The 20,000-nt window shown below is 35.2% G+C and overlaps 1 protein-coding gene across 1 annotated transcript in view; it reads left to right on the top strand.

Moving 5' to 3' along the window:
* neo1b (neogenin 1b) overlaps positions 1–20,000 on the top strand; it is a 141,011-nt gene that overhangs the window by 97,322 nt on the left and 23,689 nt on the right. Inside the window, 5 exon segments of the mRNA XM_082160627.1 lie at positions 163–283; positions 11,897–12,119; positions 14,364–14,518; positions 16,989–17,137; positions 19,064–19,202. Of these exon segments, the coding sequence (XP_082016753.1) occupies positions 163–283; positions 11,897–12,119; positions 14,364–14,518; positions 16,989–17,137; positions 19,064–19,202 (787 nt within the window).

Here is a 20,000-nt window from a genome sequence, read left to right as displayed (position 1 = left end):
TTGTGTACAGTAATGGCTCATCAGTTTGAACCCTGTACATGAAAGTGCCAGTGACAGCCACCATTACTCATTACACAACAAAACTGTGTTGTGTTTAACATGTTAGTGTTGTTCGTTCTTCTGAAATGGTCTGTTGTGTTGTGTGTGTGTGTGTCTCCACAGAAGCAGCATAACCTGCAGGTTTTGGGTTTAGTAAAGTCAGATGAAGGTTTTTATCAGTGTTTAGCGGAGAACGCCGCCGGGAACGTCCAGGCCAGCGCTCAGCTCATCATACTGGATTTAGGTAAACTCCCTTTACACTGCATATATGTGTGTGTTTCTGCCTGGATTCCTGCTGGTTTCTGCAGAAATCCTCGTCTTCATTAAGCGTGTTCAGAAAAGCTCAGACCAGCTTCAGAGCCAAATCCCTTCAGATCTCGAGTGTTTATTCTAGCGATGGGTTAAAGACTCGCCAAGACTCACCGATTGATCTTTTGACAGGAGTTAAACACAGAAATCATTATCACGGGATGGGTCGCAGCAGTCCGTCAGTGATGCTTTCTGGGGATGAGTCCAAAAGCTTTTGTGGCTTTCTATTTGATTATGATTGTTTTACAGCATGTCATAAGCATGACATCTACATATTTACATGATCTGGATAAAATAGAAGTGCATTTGCCTGTTCAAACTCGTTGCGAGGGTGTTGTGGGTGGATGCGTTACACGGACATAGACTGTCAAAAAAAAAAATGGACGTAGTGTTCGTGACGTCACCCGTTGGTTTCTGAGGAGAATTTTTGAAGCCCAAAGTGGGCGGAGCCAATGTGGTGAACAAATGAGTCCTACTGAAGAGATGAGTCCGCGCTTAAGCAATCCGATTGGTTCAAAGCACGTTTTATGGGTAATCGCTTTAGTGCCTGGTTACAAATCATACAAAATCACTTTATTATAGAAGACGTTTGTACTACGTTATAACAAGTCATTAATGTAATTAAACTTATACGTTTTATATACTAGTATTTAACCGAAGCTATAGATTGTGAAATTAAACATTTCTCGTTGTTAGTGTGTTTTTTAGTTAGCTTAGATAGTAGCATACAGCTAACGTTATCCGATGATCGTGCTAGCTGAGCTTATACTAGCTTTTTAGCCTTGACTAAAGAACAGTATAATAAAATTACGGAATCACAAATCTTAATGTAATCAATCAAACCCCTTAATTCATATAATAATCTTTTATTTTTATTTGATTAATGAAAGAAATACAAATTTTAGGTATGTTTTGTGACGAAGCTATTAAGCAATAGGGCATAATATACTTTTTTTACTACAAGCATGTCATTTTTTTTGTACTAATGCAAATGATTTATGTCATAATTAATTCTTAAAACAGAACATCATACAATACAATAACATTTAATGTTTCGTGACACAGTAACAGTAGTATTTTTAAATTTCGCGGTCACGTTAGCTACAAGTTATCATGAGAACAGATTTAGATCAGGCACAATACTAGCATACTAATGGGGTCCTAAGCTCGGACTCATCTCTTCAATAGGCTTATAGGACTCATTTGTTCACCACCACACCGGCCGTCGCCATCTTTGTAGCGTGTCACATAAACGAAAATATGCAGTGAGGCGGATTAGCTGAGGTGAGGTGACGTGACGCTAACAGACAAACTGCTAGTAGTAGTGACATCAGCGGCAATCCACCTGTCACTCAAGTGGCCACGCCCTTAATTATGTAGAACTTTAAAGCTTAATATCATTTAAACAGATGAGTTATAAACAAATTAACCTTCCTCACAGTCGTCATGAAGGGCAAAATTAGCTATATAGACCAAAACCACTTTTTGCACCAGGCTGTAAACACACTATTTTTCTGCTGTAAAGTTGGGCATTTTAACATGGGGGTTTATGGGATTGACTCTCTTTTGCTGCCTGTCTCTAGTGGCCAGTCGATGAATTGCAGTTTCAGTCACTTCCGTGTCGGACTCGAGAGAGAGTCTCGCGTTACTACAGTTTGCATGTTTCTTAGATGCTCTGGATGTGTAGTTCTGCATAGTTGCGTGTTTCTCTCCCAGTCTCAGGCTTCACAGGCGTACGCAGTGAATGAAGGCTTGAACACATGTTCTCACACGTCGGGGCAGAGGTGTAAATGACGCTGCATTGATTGGATGCTGGTGTGAGATCTGTTTGGCACCTGGCGCGGGTGTAGAGATCTCGCCACTGAATGTTTAATTAACCGCGCCGCTTTATTAGATGCGTCTGCATGCTCTTCATGTTCATGTTGCATCAGCTCCTCTCGACGGAGCCCCGCAGTATGTGTGCGTGGATCTCGTTTAATAATGCCGGATTCTCCCGCTTTCCTGAGGTTTAGTTTGCAAACAGACACCAATGAACCACCAAATGAATTGCAATTGAAACTGTGACACGTCGTTAATTGCTGATCAGATTCCAGTAGAGGAAGTGGACTTAAGCTCTCATGGGAAGTGGTTACTTAAGATTTCAGAAGTCTTAATTATGATTAATATGGTCTAAAAAGATATATGTATTTTTTATGTATCAGAATATGCGTGTAAGTGATGCTTCAACTGTTGAATGATGGGAAATGTTGACACAAAAGTGACTCATTTTAATCCTCCGGTAGCATTTATTATTTTGCTTGAATATGATTATCAAACACGATTTTTGTTTATTATAATTAACATTTAACCCTTAATTTTTTTATAAATTTTTTAATATTTAATTTTTTAAAATAATAATATTGTTACAATTATTAATTTTAACTTAAATGTAGTATTTAATTTAATTATTGTTGTTGCTGCTGCTGATTTAATTATTTTGACAATAAACATCATCAATGGCGTGAGTTTGGGGCGGGTCTATTTTTTTAGGCAACCAATGACAGACTTGTTTGTTTTCCTCTGGTAATTACATCGTTGTGACCTTTATTGTTTTGCTTGTTCGCGATTATCAAACATGATTTTTCATTTAATTTTATTTGTTCAAAGATAGGCTGTAAAACCATAGACATGACGGTCTTCCCAAGTAATCGTCCGAACTTCAGAGTAAAGCCCCTCCCACTTCTGCTTTAAACCCAATACAGATACAAATATTTTTGAGATTGATACACAGATACAGATATTGGCTCCGCTGGTTGAGAGGTCGTGTTGTTTCCCATCAGCACCTCTTAGAAACAGGACCTCTTTATCATGACGGGGAGGAAGGAAAGAGGAAATTAAATCCTGATAAAGAAAAAGAAAGGTCCTCAGGGACGATCCGTCACGTTGGAGTTTAGCGGACGATTGGTGACAGCTGATTTCAGTGTCACTCTCAGTTATTGATTATGTTTCTGTTGTGGTTTGGATTGGAGAAGGAAAAGGAAGAGTCGCCATTTGCTCTCCGTTTAATCTCTGTGTTGTTTAAGAGGAAGTGTGTAATGAAAGCAGGCGTCAGGATGGAGTGAACCGCCGTGGCGGCGCGTCACTGTTTCTCATGTGCTTGTGTGTCTTTCCTCTGAACATTTGCTCTCAAACTCTCCAATTACACGAGAGCTTTGTTTTGATTGAAGAAATAATCCACTTGAGGACTCTTGCAAATCAGTCCAGGCCCTTGTGTTGATTTCCTGCGGCGCGCGTATATGATCCTTCACTGCTCATTTGCATTGGAGGTTCTTAGAAAATAAACATTATGGGATGGTTTACCTAGAAATGAACATTGTGTTTTACTCGCCCTCAAACCCATACGCCTTTCTTTCTTCCACAGAAGTCACAATGAATGTCAGTGGGGTCCAAAACAAGCCCATTGATTTCCACTGTATGGCTGAGACTTAAAAAATATATATTTTTTAAATATATATAAAAAAAAATCTAAATATTTTCTAATGGCAAATGAGAATAAGTAAAAAATAGAATAAAAAAAATAACACTTTGGTGGGAAATATTCCTTTAAGTTCTATGGTTGATATATCCATGTGGCTGTTAGCAGATCTATTAAAAATGTATTCAAATAAATTATTAAAAATAAAAGTTAACCAAAAATACTAATATCTTATTATTATTATTATTATTATTATAAAATGCATAATTTTAATTGTATTAATAAAATTAATGTTAAATTAATTACATTTAGGTTTCTTGATGTTTGAGTGAATGAGAGCAGAATATTAATCTCAGATGATATTGCACAGATTTCATATTTACAGATATGTCACTCACTGCGAGTGTGAACACCTCACGAGCATCGGTGATGAAACACCTTTTTTCCTCATCTCCGTTCCTCCATTACAGGACATAATGCCAGTACATGATCTCTCTCGTTCCAGCTGTGTGTAATGAGATCTGCTGGCATACTGTGGATTACATTCTGTTAAACATGTTGATGTCATGCATTACTCTGAGTATGATGGCAGGGGTGGGCGGCACCACCAAAATCCTCTCAGTATCACAAGATATAGTCATTTTTGCTGAAAATCCAATTTTGCATCAAAACCATGTAGTAATGCTTATTTTTGGATGATTCAGTCAAATTCACTTTACAAATGAAAGGCATTTTATTTATTCAATATTGGAACCTGATATATTTTTTGCAAATATATAATGTATAATAATGTATATATAATGCAAGCCCTTCCATAAAACCATATTTGCATTATTTGCATTTAAATGATAATGCATTTAAATTCATTTTAAATTATAAATATGCAGTTAAAATTTTTTTTATAATTATAATTAATTTGTTTCATTTGTTTAATTTATTAATTGTATAATAACTTTTTGTTGTAATTGTTGTTATTATTATTATTACTACAATTAATATTTTTATTATCATATTCATGAGTCATTTTCAGTCTTTAGATGCACACATCACAAACATGATTGTATTTATTTTTATTTTTTAATTATACAATTTAAATAATGCAACCCTTTTTAATTAATATTTTTGTAATAAAATTGTATAATTATTATTAATTTACATTTATTATTCTGCGTGCCACCGTTTTGAATTTGAATGATAACATTTAAATAATTCAACCCTTTTTAATTAATATTTTTATAATAAAATTGTATAATTATTATTAATTTACATGTATTATTCTGCGTGCCACCGTTTTGAACCTCTGACATCACGGGTCAAAAATGCAGCAGTTACAAAAACATTTTCATTTTATTTCATTTTCATTTCTACAATAGCCTTGTAAACGTATCTACCGCAAAATACTTCTTGACACTTTTCTCCCGGCACACACTCCGCACCGTCCTACATGATGGGAATGAAGAGATATTTAGGCCCTGAAGCTCGTCACCACGTACCGTTTAAAGTCGTTCCCATCTTAGACCTGTTGTGTGTGATTATGAGCGTGTTTACCGCGGTGAAGCCCCTCATCTGACAAGCCTCTTGATTGGGATGTGATTTCTGCAGCGTCGGCCCTCTGGAGGTCTGCGGCTTTGGTTCTGCTGAGGTTCAAACTCAAATGATGAGCAATCAGATGTTATTGGATTGTGTGAATGGCTATTGATGAGCTGGCCGGGGTTCCTGTCAGGCGGTCGGGTTTTCCTGGCAGCAAACGTAGGGCGGATGAAGAGAGAGAATGTGAGCTAGTGGAAGAAAAATTTTTTTTTTTTATATACCCCTGCTGTGTGATTTGTACGATCCTAAACGCCTCCATTCAGGAAGCTTTCTCTGTGTGCTTATAGGCCTTTTGGGCCTCGACGGGAAGAGCCACACGCGTTTCGCCCGCTTTCGCTCTCCACCCATCTAATGAAAACACGGTTCCATAAATAACAGGACAGATATAAGTAAAGGTGTGAAACGTTCCCGTTTCCTGAGCGGCGTGCCGTACTCAGTCTTCCTGTGGGATTGAGGTTACGCAAACAGACCCGTCAGGTGTGATCCAGTCTGTTTTGTAGTCATCAATCAACTTTTATATATATATAGCATAATAAAAGCAACAGTAGTTGGCCATTGTGCTGTACAAGAGGACAAATATCTTTTTTTAAAAAGGGAGTTTCCATCAAAAAGCCTGTGAACAGAGGTATGTTTTTAACTTAGAGTTACAAACAGACTCTGTGGATATAGTCTTAGGAATAGAGGAAGACTATTCCACAATTTTGGACGTTTACCCCTCGTCTAAAGTCTAGATACGTAAGATACAAGGTAATGGAGCCTTTTATACATTTTCGTGTTTCTTTAGAAATAAATAATGGACAAATGGAGTCTTTAAACGCCTCAGATGTAAAGTTATTCGCTGTCAAAGTGACGCCAAAATGAATGGGAGTCAATGGCAGCAGGTGATGGTCCGCTAATCAATGGCGGCGCCCGGAGAAGCTTCAGTGTTTTCTGAAACATTGGCCCCCTGATACCAACTGAATATTACTTTCTAGCCCCTCCCCTTCCGAGGGCGTTTCAACTCCTACGGTGGGCGTATTATTTCAAATCTGCCGGCAGTCGTGAGTAATCTCCCCCTCGCATTCGTCACGGTGCCACTGAGTGTCAAAACACGAAAGGCGAAGTATTTCCAGGTATGTCCCTCTTTGGCTAATGTATTTTCAAGATGGAGGCGTAACATGGCGGCCGCCATTCGAGTGACTCGCTCGTATGTATTCTAAATGGCAGATTCTACGCTTACGAGAATACTTGATTAGTTGGTAGAAGTAATTACACATTAATGAGCACATATCATTTTGGAAGAACAAAGTGTTTTTTTGCAAAAAATTGCACAGTGTAGCTTTAATGATCTTGAAGAGTCATTTAATTTCAAAAGATCAGAGAGATATTTTGGAGCTAATCCGTTCATGGCTTTAAAACCAAAAATTATTGGGGAAATATGATAAGAATGTCCTTGTGCGAGTCAGAAGTCTGCATTCACCATCTGATGACGACTAACATAGGATTGATTCATTCCAGTATAAAGAGAATTATTATAAGTCAAGTCTAGATGAAACGAACGAAAGGATCACTCTCTCAAACTCTGCAAATGTTAACGTTTAGCCTTAGATAATAATCTTAATTGGGAAAAAAAACTAGATTTAACTACAGCATTTATTTGGTTATCAAATTTAAGAGCAGAATCAATTACACCCAAGAGTGTTTTACATAGACATCAAGAGTTTTATAGAGCTTGAAGAACCACTGATGTGGTTGACGAGGTAAAAGAACAATAAAAGACTTCGCAAGTTTTGGTAAAAGACGAAAAAACTGGAGTTTTCTGGGTTGTTTCCTGAAGGTTTCTCACTCCACCCTCAAGTCTTGAGTTATAAACTCTAGTATATAAGTGTAAACACCAATCACAGTGATGCTCGACTTGGTAAACACCACTAATGAATTGTCTGGATAACTTGGTTTGGTTTGTAGCAGCAGTTCGTGACTGCGCTGAGAAAACATTCTGGAGAAATTATCCCGATCTTTCATCTCAATAAAGCAGACGTCTGAGGAGCGCTGCAGATCAAGGCTCGGAGCGTTCTCCTCTGGAAGTGAGACGAGTGTGTCGGGTTTGTAACCTTTGTAGTGCCAGCCTCTCTGTGCACGACGCCATCTCATCTTCAGAGGAAACACTTTAATGCCATTTTCATATCAACATCACACATCATATCAACTTCAGCCATCACATCACTCCTCTTTTATCTTCCTCACCTCTCATTTATTAGCCTTGCTTTTCAACGATTTTCAGGAATGATGCACTGCGGTCCTGACACTCTGTGTGTGTTTTGGGTTTTAGATTTAACATGAAATGTCTTTATTACAACATACACTATATTTCTCTGTATGTTTATTTATATATATATATATATATATATACACTACCGTTCAAAAGTTTGGGGTGAGTACGATTTTCTAAATGTTTTTAAAAGAAGTATCTTCCGCTCACCAAGGCTGTATTTATTTGATCAAAAAACAATAAAAAAAAATGTAATATTGTGAAATATTATGACAATTTAAAATGACTGTTTTCTATTTTAATATTTTTTATAATGTAATTTATTCCTGTGATCAAAGCTGAATTTTCAGCATCATTACTCCAGTCTTCAGTGTCACATGATCCTTCAGAAATCACTCTAATATGATGATTTGATGCTCAAGAAACATTTATGATTATTATCAATGTTGAAAACAGTTATTTACATTTTTATTTCATGATGCTATGATGAATAGAAAGTTCAAAAGAACAGCATTTATCTGAAATCTAAAGCTTTTGTAACATTAAACACGACCGTTCAAAAGTTTGGGGTCAGTAAGAATTTTAATTTAATTTTTTGGGGGAAAGAAATTAAATAAATCAATACTTTTATTCATCAAGGATGAGTTAAACTGAGCAAAAGTGACAGTAAAGACATTTATAATGTTTGAAAATATTCTATTTTAAATAGAATTTTATTTTTGGGTGAAAGAAATAAAATAAATCAATACTTTTCTTCATCAAGGATGAGTTAAACTGAGCAAAAGTTACAGTAAAGACATTTATAATGTTAGAAAATATTATATTTTAAATAAATGCTGTTCTTTTGAACTTTCTATTCATCAAAGAATTTTGAAAAAAAATAGTAAATAACTGTTTTCAACATTGATAATAATAATAATGTTTCTTGAGCATCAAATCATCATATTAGACTGATTTCTGAAGGATCATGTGACACTGAAGACTGGAGTAATGATGCTGAACATTCAGCTTTGATCACAGGAATACATTACAGTTTAAAATATATTAAAATAGAAAACAGTCATTTTAAATTGTCATAATATTTCACAATATTACAGTTTTTTTTTTTTTTTTTTATCAAATAAATGCAGCCTTGATGAGCAGAAGATACTTCTTTTAAAAACATTAAAAAATCTTACTGACCCCTAACTTTTGAACGGTAGTGTGTAAGTTTATATGTATATGTATATATATTAGGGCTGTCAAGTGATACATTTTTTTTTATTTAATTAATTGCACAATGTGGCAATTACTTAATCTAATTAATCTCAAATTAATTAATTAAATTGCCCCAAAAGGTCATTATTGTGTTAAATAAGAAAATAATCAAATAGACATTACAAGAAGTAGCTTTAGAAAATAAATAAATATTGTATTTGATTAAACGTAGAATTTATTAATATCTTATAATGGTTATTGGAGAAATATCAATATTAATATTTATTAACATAAACTTTTAGGCTTCAACGGCCATGAGGGTGAGTAGATGATGACAGAATTTTCATTTTGAGGTGAACTTTACCTTTAAGGAATTTATTTATTAATATGGAAAAATTATGGAATATGGAAAATATGGAAAAATTTAAATTAAATTTTTTATGAAATGATACTCTAAATACGAAACTAAACCTGCCAGAAAGGTGGTGGTAAATGTCTAAATGAGTAAATCATTGAGTAATTCGATTTGTTCAAACGGCTGATTCATTCAGGAATGAAGTAAATGGCTCTCTTTTATGAACGAGTCATTGAATCATTGATTCATCGTTCACCCGATTGATTCGCTCAAACTCATTCTGTTGCCCTGCTTCATGTTCATCACATCATGTGTGTTAAATGCGTGAAACACACATGCAAGTTAATATTGCTGTTCATTACTTTGTGGTTTTACATCAGTACATATAAATGAAAATGATCCAAAAAAAAAATGCAAACTAGAATTTTTAGTTCTTTTAATTAAACATTATGACTCTATTTGGGCTTCTTTTAAGTCATTGCCGAGCAGATACATAAACAGCAAGCTCTATATTACACATCATCAAACGGCTGGAAATATAGAGATGCAACGTTTAGCCATGCATACTGAATGAGAGGTACAGAACTTCAAACCCAAAAGTTTCCCAGCATCCATTTTTGATCCTACTTCGATTGAACCAACACCCTCGGGTCTGCCTCCGATTTCTGTTTCTGCTTTATTTCATAGTGTATTTTTGGTGCATATCTAATAATGATAATAATATCCCAAGGTTCCTCCTGTGCTTGATGTCATTTCCTGACTTAAGATCTTCCCTTTGAAGGGCAGTGTGAGTGGTTCCCCCCCAGCTGTGAAGAGATTAGGCTGTTAAATAAATAAATAAAGATATTAATGTAGCTGGATAAAGTCATAAAGTTGCAGTTATTTTCATCAAGTCCCATGCTGCCATTGTTTTCATCATCAGGGGTCATTCATGATGGTTTATGTTCATCCATTAAGTCATTTATACAGCGCTTTTAACTATATGGACGGTTTCAAAGCAGCTTTACAGTGATCATAGGAAATTACAGTAACAGAGATTGTTTTGGCTTTACATCAGCTCTAGAATAAAGTTATTGTCCAGATAAAGTTAGTTTTGATTGATTGATTCACTTCCGTTGCAAAGATCATTAGTTATTAACTTAGGGGCCGCTAACACCACACGCGAACATTAACCCTTAACGCGATCCGACCTGCTAATTCGCACGACAACAGTGTTTGGCGGCTCGAGAACGCAAACTTTGAAAAAGGTTTAGGCGTTGAATAATTTTGGGGGAAAAAAAGTTATTTCCGCGCAAACTTAAAAAACAGAGTCTTGTCTTATCAGGAGTCTAATCTCTCCCTATCTGTCCTCATGCTGAGTCAGGAATCTCAGGATCGGATCGGATCGGATCGGGAAGCTCACGGGTTTTGGCTGCTCACGTCTCCAGCTGGTCTCTGATGCCCGTTTCTGTGCCAGACACTGCAGACTGACACACACCTCGCCCACACACACACACACACTCGTTTATTCGGGCGCTGAAAGGGTGTCACTCACACCTGAGAGTGAAGCCCGGACACAAGCTGTGAGGGGGACGAACTTTCATTGTGCTCTATATTCTGTCTTGCTCGACTCTATTCTCATATTTCCATCAAGAGTTGTTGTTTGTCTTGAAGGTTTCTCCTCATTGGTTTTCTGCAAACAAGTCTAATGAATAGACGCCTTTTTTTCTCCAGTTTCACACGAATCGGTTTCCAATCCGCACTTCCTCTTAGAGCCGATTGGCCGATCACACGGGATTCGGTGTTACACGGCCTTGCTAATGTCTTTGTGTTGGAAGTCGGAGTTGTTGAGCGACAATTGTTTTCCCTAAAGCAAGACTCATCCCCAGGATTTTCAAAGAATATTTAAAATAATATTGAATATTAGAAATTAATATTTAATTTTTATTAATAATTAATAAAATAATATTTGAATTTATTAGTAATAATCAAAAATGTATTTACATAGATTATGGTATAGTTTAGTATTAATTATATTAGCATTTGTGTGCGTGCGTGCATAAGTGTATATATTTATAATATAATTTATCATTTTTTTGTATTATTTTGTCCAAAATTCTGAAACGACTAGTAAAACTGTTCTTATTTTGCATTTTTATTTCAATCATTCTCTTTTTCATTACAAATTATATTAGTTGTATTATATTTTGATATTATATAAAATATTTCTTTTTACACGGATGATTGCTATATATAATAGAATATGTTTGTTTACACACACGCAGATATAGATAGATGGATTATTCTTCTGCAGTAAATATTCCCTGCACATCACCACCAGATTCCTCTGATTTGCATCCACATCACTTTTGTAAAATGTGCTATTTTTATCTACTTGAGCTGTAGTCATCAGTGTGTTTTAATTGCAGGGACAGATGTGAAAGAGTAATTAACATTGTGCTTCTGATATGAATGTTAATGCTATGCCCTCCCCTCAGTGTTCGTAACATGCTGCATGTTTAGCCTGGCGCCGAGCCTCCATCTCCTGCTCTGTCTCATAGTAAAGTTGCCGTTTTGTTTTAATTTTTAAGTCATTGTAGTTGTCTTTTCTTTTACGTCAATTATTTTATGTTCTTTTCTTTTTCTTTTTTTCCTCGCCCTCCCCCTCCTCTTTATCTATAATTTACCCCCCATGTTGCCCCTCCCATCACAATCACCCTCCAAGACGTTGCCCTTCCTTCTACTGTCCCTTCATTGACCGATGCCACTACTGACCATGTAGCGTCCAGTCCTGCCGAGCGCAACGGTCCCGCTCCTTCTGCCCCGCGTGATGTGGTGGCGTCTCTGGTGTCCACTCGATTCATCAAGCTGACCTGGCGTCTCCCTGTCGAACCGCACGGGGACAACATCACCTACTCTGTGTTCTACAGTCTGGACGGCACTAACAGGTGCAAAGACAAGTCACTATGTATTTCTATAGCACATTTAAAAGCATCAGAGTTGCACCAAAAAGTGCTGTATAATAAAATATTGAGCATATAGAAAAGAAAGCATGCAGCATACAAAATATAAATACATTAAACAAAATGCAACAAAAAGTACAAATAAAAACCTTTATCTAATCTTATCTAATCAAAAGCCAGAGAGAACAAATAAGATTTATGACCCGATTTAAAACCTCACATTTAAGGGCGGACTGTTTTTAGGTTAAAGATGCTGAAGATGTAAATAGCGGTTTATGTGGGCCACCTCTGCTGGTTGTTAAAGGGGTGGTTGATTATGATTTCACTTTTCTAACTTTAGTTAGTGTGTAATGTTGATGTTTTGAGCATAAACAACATCTGCAAAGTTACAACGAGTTCAAAGCAAAGGGAGATATTTGCTTTTAAAGAAATCGTTTTTTAAGGACTACAACAAACGCACCACACCACATTCCTCCCGGATTAGTGACATCACCAACCCTAAAATGTACATAAACCCCGCCCCCGGAACACAATTTATAGATTATCATGACAGAATATGCTAATTAAAGATAGTTAACTCCACATCAGCATCATAAATTCATCAACTAACCATTCAGAAACGTCATGTTGCTTCTACATGTTGTCACTTCTTCTTGAGTCTCTCCATCATTGTCCAACTCCAGTTTAAATATAAAAGACAGAACAGTTTCTGATATTTTAGTGCGTGTCTGTGAGGTAATCGGAGCTGCTGACACACACGCACAAGCTCTTGAAGCTCCGCCCTCTGTGCTGGGAGCAGCAGCTCATTTGCATTTAAAGGGACACATACGAAACAACATGTTTTTACTCAAAAGGGGACAATTTTAACATGCTGTGTTTTGAGCTAAATCTTCACATACGCACTGAGACATGTAAAAAGGGTCATTATACCACCCCTTTAAAGGAACAGGATACACAAATTGTAACTGCTAATATTTTTAATAGCATACTTCACATACTTATTCTGCAGTATTCACAAGGATGCAAGCAAACGCTTAGGATTTTGGAGTATTGATGGTTAAATTAATCGACCAATTATCTAAATATTTGATGAGATGCGTCCTTATCAGTGTATATTCTGTGTGCAGAATGAGAATTTTCTGAATAAAACATAAAATACATGGATAAACTACTAGAATTGACTAAATAAGTAGTATATAACCAAAATCAAAGTGCGAAAGGTACTGTATCCCACAATGCAATGTGTTCTATGTACCATTTCCCATGTGACATCCAGGGATATTATTATCTAAAAACTGTTAAAAAAAATGTGTTAATTGAAATAAATCTGAAATAAAATACAAAATATGTATACATATATAATATATGTATATATGTATGTATGTATGTATGTATGTATGTATATATATATAAGCTAAAATAAAATGTATTATATGTTTGTTTGTATATATATTTATATTATCTTAACTAAATGAAATGTTAAGTTGAAGCACAAAAATGACTAACTGGAAATAAAACTAAAACTCAAATAAAAGATTATTATTATTTTTTTTAATAAAAAACATTAATGACAAATTACTATAAAATTTGACTAAAATGAAAACTGAATATGTAAAAATTAAAGCTATTTCAAAATACTATTAAAGTACTGGTGACCTAGACACTTTTTAGCCAAATTCTAGTTGGATTATTTGATTAAATTAAATGATCTAACCATCAACCCATTGGCCCTTACCAATCATGGCCTCCTAATAATCCCCTTACATTGAATTGGCTCTATCACTCTCTCTCCTCTCTCCACCTATAGCTGGTGTGTTGTGAGCGTACTGGCGCCGTTGTACTGTGGCTGCCGTCGCATCATCCAAGTGGATGCTGCACACTGGTGGTGGTTGAGGAGAGATCCCCTGATATGATTGTAAAGCGCTTTGGGTGTACAGTAGTACATATGAAAGCGCTATATAAATGCCCGATCCCGATTCTAACCTATACTATAAACAAAGTTAGCTTTGATCATATATATAATTTTGCTTAGCAAGATTATCTTCAAACTGTTTCTGTAGAAGATTGAGAATCAAACTCAAGTGCATGTGCAAGTGCAAGTGCAAATGTGCATTCTGACACATTTCGGATCACGTCGACACAAAATCAGACTAGAAGCCTATGCGTTCCCGTACTTTGACTAGCATGTCTCAGACCTCATATCTCATATTGCTGTGGTTTTGCTCACAGGGAGCGTGTGGAGAACACCAGCGGACCGGGAGAGATGCAGGTCACCATTCAGAACCTCGTCCCCGACACCAAGTACACGTTTCGGGTGGTCGCGTCCAACGCTAACGGCCCTGGCGAGAGTTCTGCCCCGCTTACGGTGGCCACCCAGCTGGAGGGTAAAACACCAACACACACACACATGTACACACTTCAAGCACAGGTTTGACCACTAGCCAGGTCTGAGGTTTCTCTCTCTACACCTCTCGCACGCCCCCACACTAGTCCTGTTTGTGCGTGTCCAAACCTACCGCCCGCTTGTTTACAGGAAGGAGTTGATCTGGGACTCGCTGCTTGTCTTGAGGTTTCTTCACAGACAGGCTCGTTCTGTGTGAACTTTGCTGTACAGGCTGGCACTCCTGAATGAGTGTGGAATTGTACACAGCATCTGTCAGGATGGTTTTCATGGATACAGGGACCAGTGTTAATGAGACGAGAGGTATGGTCGGAGCTGTCAGAAAAGCTGATCTCACGGGATGAAAGGAGACTGTTGCTCCTGGTGTGTGTCCACGGTCGAGTGTAAACACCGGCTGCCTGATGTGCATAGCACAGATACACACAAAAGCAGAAAGAAACTGCATCCCTAGCTTGTATGATATCTGACATGTAGTATGTGAGATCAGCATTGTGCAACCAGAATCAAATAGCAGGGATGTGCCGATATGAAAACTTTTGCCGATACCGATAACCGATAATTCTTTGTACTTGAAAGCCGATAACCGATATATTGTCCGATAAATCTAAATCCAAATGTTTATATAATTTTCAGAGTGTGATTACAAAAACAATAGTCTCACCATTAAAAGCAATGACCAAAACACACAATTATGATGTTCTCATTATAATGTTATGTAGCCGATATGATTGGCTTGCGCTGCACATGTTGCACTGAACTGTATTTTCCTTTTTTTAAGTGATTCCAATCATATTTCAAGCAATTCAAAACCCTCATGTTGATCAGTGCGCATCTGAAGTGTCTCAGCTGAAGGAAATAATACATTATTTATCAGCTTTAATACATCGGACAAGTGTTCTTCAGGCCGATAACGGTAACATTTAAAATGAACATATATCGGCCGATACCGATATGGTGGATGATATATCATGCATCCCTATAAAATAGTGCCTGGATGGTGCATTACTTTTTGGTGGATTTTCATAGTTTGTCAATTCATGCTAATATTGCCCACAAGCCCTGGCAACACCCTGACAACATGTTTTGTCTTAATGAGCATGATTTTCCATGTTCTTCTGATCAAAAACATTACTTTTAAAATCACCTGTCAAATAACAAAAAATCATGTTCCAATCCATTTCTGATGGATTAATTGCCAACTTCCATTTTTGGTTTCCTGTTAATAAATATGCCATTCGCAAATACACTATTGTTCAAAGGTTTGGGGCCAGTATGATTTTTTTCTATTTAATATTAATACTTTTATTTCAAATAAACACTGTTCTTTTGAACTTTTTATTCATAAATAAAAATAGTACGATAAAAGTACTAGTCGAAACCACTTGAAAAAAAAAAAAATCGGTTTCCATAAAATATGTTTTCAACATTGATAATAATCATAAAAGTTTTTTGATGATCAAATCATCATATCAGAATGAGTTCTGAAAGGATCATGTGACACTGAAGACTGGAGTAATGATGCTGAAAATTCAGCTTTGATCACAGGAATAAATTATATTTGAAAATATATTCGTATAGAAAACAGTTATTTTAAATTGAAATAATATTTCAAAATTTTTACTGCATTTTTGATCAAATAAATGTAGCCTTGAAACGACTTCTTTCAAAAACATTAACAAAACGTATTCCTATCTTATTTTTTATTTCTTGTAAAGCATCCACTAACATATTAACATAATAACATAACATATTTAATATATAAAAAGGGTCTTTATCAAGACAATTTCTGATACTATATTCTCAGCCCGTGACAAATGAAGTACTTTGAGTGTGCAGATGAAGCTGGGATTCATCCTAGTAAAATCAGAAGCGTTTATTATTCTGTGGATCACCGGCACTTCCCGTTTGACTTATACGGACAAAACGAATTAAAGCAACACAGTTTTCTCTTTCTAGGTCTTTCTAGGTCAGAACTCCTCCGTTTCCTTTGCATCCCACACGTGGACCACAATGCATTTCACTCGTTTGAAGTGTCGAAATATCCTCAGCGGGATTCTGATGCTGCTTTCTCGCCAGAATATTCTTCTTTTACCATGTGATACTGTCATTATTTAAAGTATCCAGCTGCGGTGTGTTGAAACATGTCGTCTTTTGTCACTATGCTCTGTTGAAGTTTGCAAAAGCGGGAAAAAAATAAGTGTCAACCAAAAGAAAAAAGCAGCTTCAAGTAGAACTGTAAGCAGTGGAAGAGACTGAAGAAATTACTTCAGTGGTCCTTTGTGTTTCAAACATGTACTTAAAGTTGAAGTACAGACAAACACGCCTTCGTTTCTTCGTTCTTGTTCCTAAAACTTTATAAAAACAGGAATAACTTTAGGGTTTTAGGTTTGTGCAGATTTGTACCTGTTATTTATTAGATGTAGCTGATCTTCCTCTCTTCTTCCGTCTCTCAGTTCAGGTCCCGGGTCCGGCCCCGAATCTGCAGGTGGTCTCCGTCGGACCCGCGTCAGTGGCTCTGAGCTGGGAGAGACCGGTCAACGGGAACGGGGACATTCAGACATACAAACTCTTCTACAGTGAGAAGGGGCAAGACTCGGAGCAGGTGACCTCTTCATCATCATGAGCTCATTAACATATGACCGCCCACATTTACATATCAATGCATATGTAGCATTTAGCAACTTGACCTTAAACTAACAAAGAATTACCATGATATTATCATTTTATTTGTATAGTAATACCATGATTTTATTTGGATAGAGACTATGGTTATACCGTGTTTGTTTGTTTTTCAAATTTTTTTTTTTTACATGTATTTTTTTTGCACATTTACTGTGATAATAAGTTTTTTTACATGTATTTTTACACATTTAATGTGATAATACCAAGTTTTTTTTACATATATTTTTGCACATTTACTGTGACAATACCAATTTTTTTTATCTATATTTTTGCTAATTAACTGTGATACGTTTTTTAACATGTATTTTTTTTGCACATTTACTGTGATAATAAGTTTTTTTACATGTATTTTTACACATTTAATGTGATAATACCAAGTTTTTTTTACATATATTTTTGCACATTTACTGTGACAATACCAATTTTTTTTATCTATATTTTTGCTAATTAACTGTGATAAGTTTTTTTACATGTATTTTTTGCACATTTACTGTGATAATAAGTTTTTTTACATGTATTTTTACACATTTAATGTGATAATACCAATTTTTTTTTACATATATTTTTGCACATTTACTGTGACAATACCAATTTTTTTTATCTATATTTTTGCTAATTAACTGTGATAAGTTTTTTTACATGTATTTTTTGCACATTTACTGTGATAATAAGTTTTTTTACATGTATTTTTACACATTTAATGTGATAATACCAAGTTTTTTTTACATATATTTTTGCACATTTACTGTGACAATACCAATTTTTTTTATCTATATTTTTGCTAATTAACTGTGATAAGTTTTTTTACATGTATTTTTTGCACATTTACTGTGATAATAAGTTTTTTTACATGTATTTTTACACATTTAATGTGATAATACCAAGTTTTTTTTACATATATTTTTGCACATTTACTGTGACAATACCAATTTTTTTTATCTATATTTTTGCTAATTAACTGTGATACGTTTTTTTACATGTATTTTTTTTGCACATTTACTGTGATAATAAGTTTTTTTACATGTATTTTTACACATTTAATGTGATAATACCAAGTTTTTTTTACATATATTTTTGCACATTTACTGTGACAATACCAATTTTTTTTATCTATATTTTTGCTAATTAACTGTGATAAGTTTTTTTACATGTATTTTTTGCACATTTACTGTGATAATAAGTTTTTTTACATGTATTTTTACACATTTAATGTGATAATACCAAGTTTTTTTACATATATTTTTGCACATTTACTGTGTTACCAAGTTTTTTACATATATTTTGCACATTTACTGTTATAATACCAAGTTGTTGTTTATTTACATGTATTTTTTGCACATTTACTTTGGTAATACAATGGGATTTTTTACATTTACTATGGTAATTCTTTGCTTTTTAAATATTTTGTGCATGTTTACTATGACAACACTTTTGGCATTTGTGTATTTCATTTTTGTTTAAAAGAGTAAAATTTACTCTGGTAATACCATGTTTTTGCCACAGTTGTTTTAGACATGTACAATGGTAATGTGTTTTTTGTTTTTGTTTTTCCGCTTTTTGGACATCATACCTTGGTAATACAACTCTGGATTACCATATATACAGCATGCTATGATATATGAATATGGTGGTGATCATACAATACCATAGCATACATCTAAATACCCTGGTATTACCTAATAACACCGCACTTTTTTGTAAAGGCGGTGTGAAATACATCGGTAGTTTTCACATGTAAAGATGGAGGGTGACCATATCCGGGGTTAATTACATAGTTTTAAAGAAGTACTACAGTAAAAAGTCCTGCAGATTGAGTCCTTCATGTTGTTTGTGTTTGTTTCTGCAGGACGTGGACGTCACGGGTCTGTCCTACACCATGACGGGGCTCAAGAAGTTCATGGAGTACAGTTTCAGGGTGGTGGCGTACAACAAACACGGCCCCGGCGTCTCCACCGACGACGTCACGGTCCGAACGCTGTCTGACGGTGAGCTTCATGAAGCCTGATGTTTAAACGCGTTACTTTGAACCTCGACGACTTTGATTTTTCTCTCTCTGCCTCGACTTGGACTTCAGATAGCACTTAAAAGACTCTTTACTGCTGATGAAGATTTGACATTCACGCTGATTTGTCAGTGATTGATCTTCGTATTCATGAGCATGTTTCCGTGTCAGCGCTGTCTCGAGACTCGGCAAAAGACCGCGCCGTGTAAGTGACACGCTAACATGATTGTATAACGTGAAACAAATAGCATGACACAGAAAACAACCGCCTCTGTTTTCTCAGCTATATGAAGTCTGTGCACAAAATATTGATTTTCCAGTTAATCTGATTCAGTTTTATTTGATTAATTATTTGAGTAAGGCTCAATTGCAATGTGCAATCTGGTGGCTGAATATAAAGTCTGTTCAAGACTATCGTTTGTTTGTTTATGTTCATTTATTAAAAATATATATTTATTGTTTAATTTATTGTTTTTTAATCTGATTCAGATTTATTTGATAAATTACTCAGACTTTTCCTCAGAATAGATTCAAATTGATCTAAAAAATGTATTTAATTTAAATGTAAATATATTTAAAAAAAATGTAATTAACATTTATATAAAATGTATGTTTTATTCATTTTAATATTTTCTAATTATTAAAAAAATATATTATGTGATACTCAGATATATAAAAAAAATGAAATATTGAAAGTATTAAAATAATAGGTGTTTTATATATTAGATGAATTATAAATATATCTATATATCAGTGTATTCTCTTGCCCATTTTTCCAATT

Source organism: Leuciscus leuciscus (assembly GCF_965113295.1).
Source record: "Leuciscus leuciscus genome assembly, chromosome: 25".
Taxonomy (NCBI): domain Eukaryota; kingdom Metazoa; phylum Chordata; class Actinopteri; order Cypriniformes; family Leuciscidae; genus Leuciscus; species Leuciscus leuciscus.
Note: the sequence above shows the minus strand (reverse complement) of the source record. Positions and strands in the feature narration are given on the sequence as shown.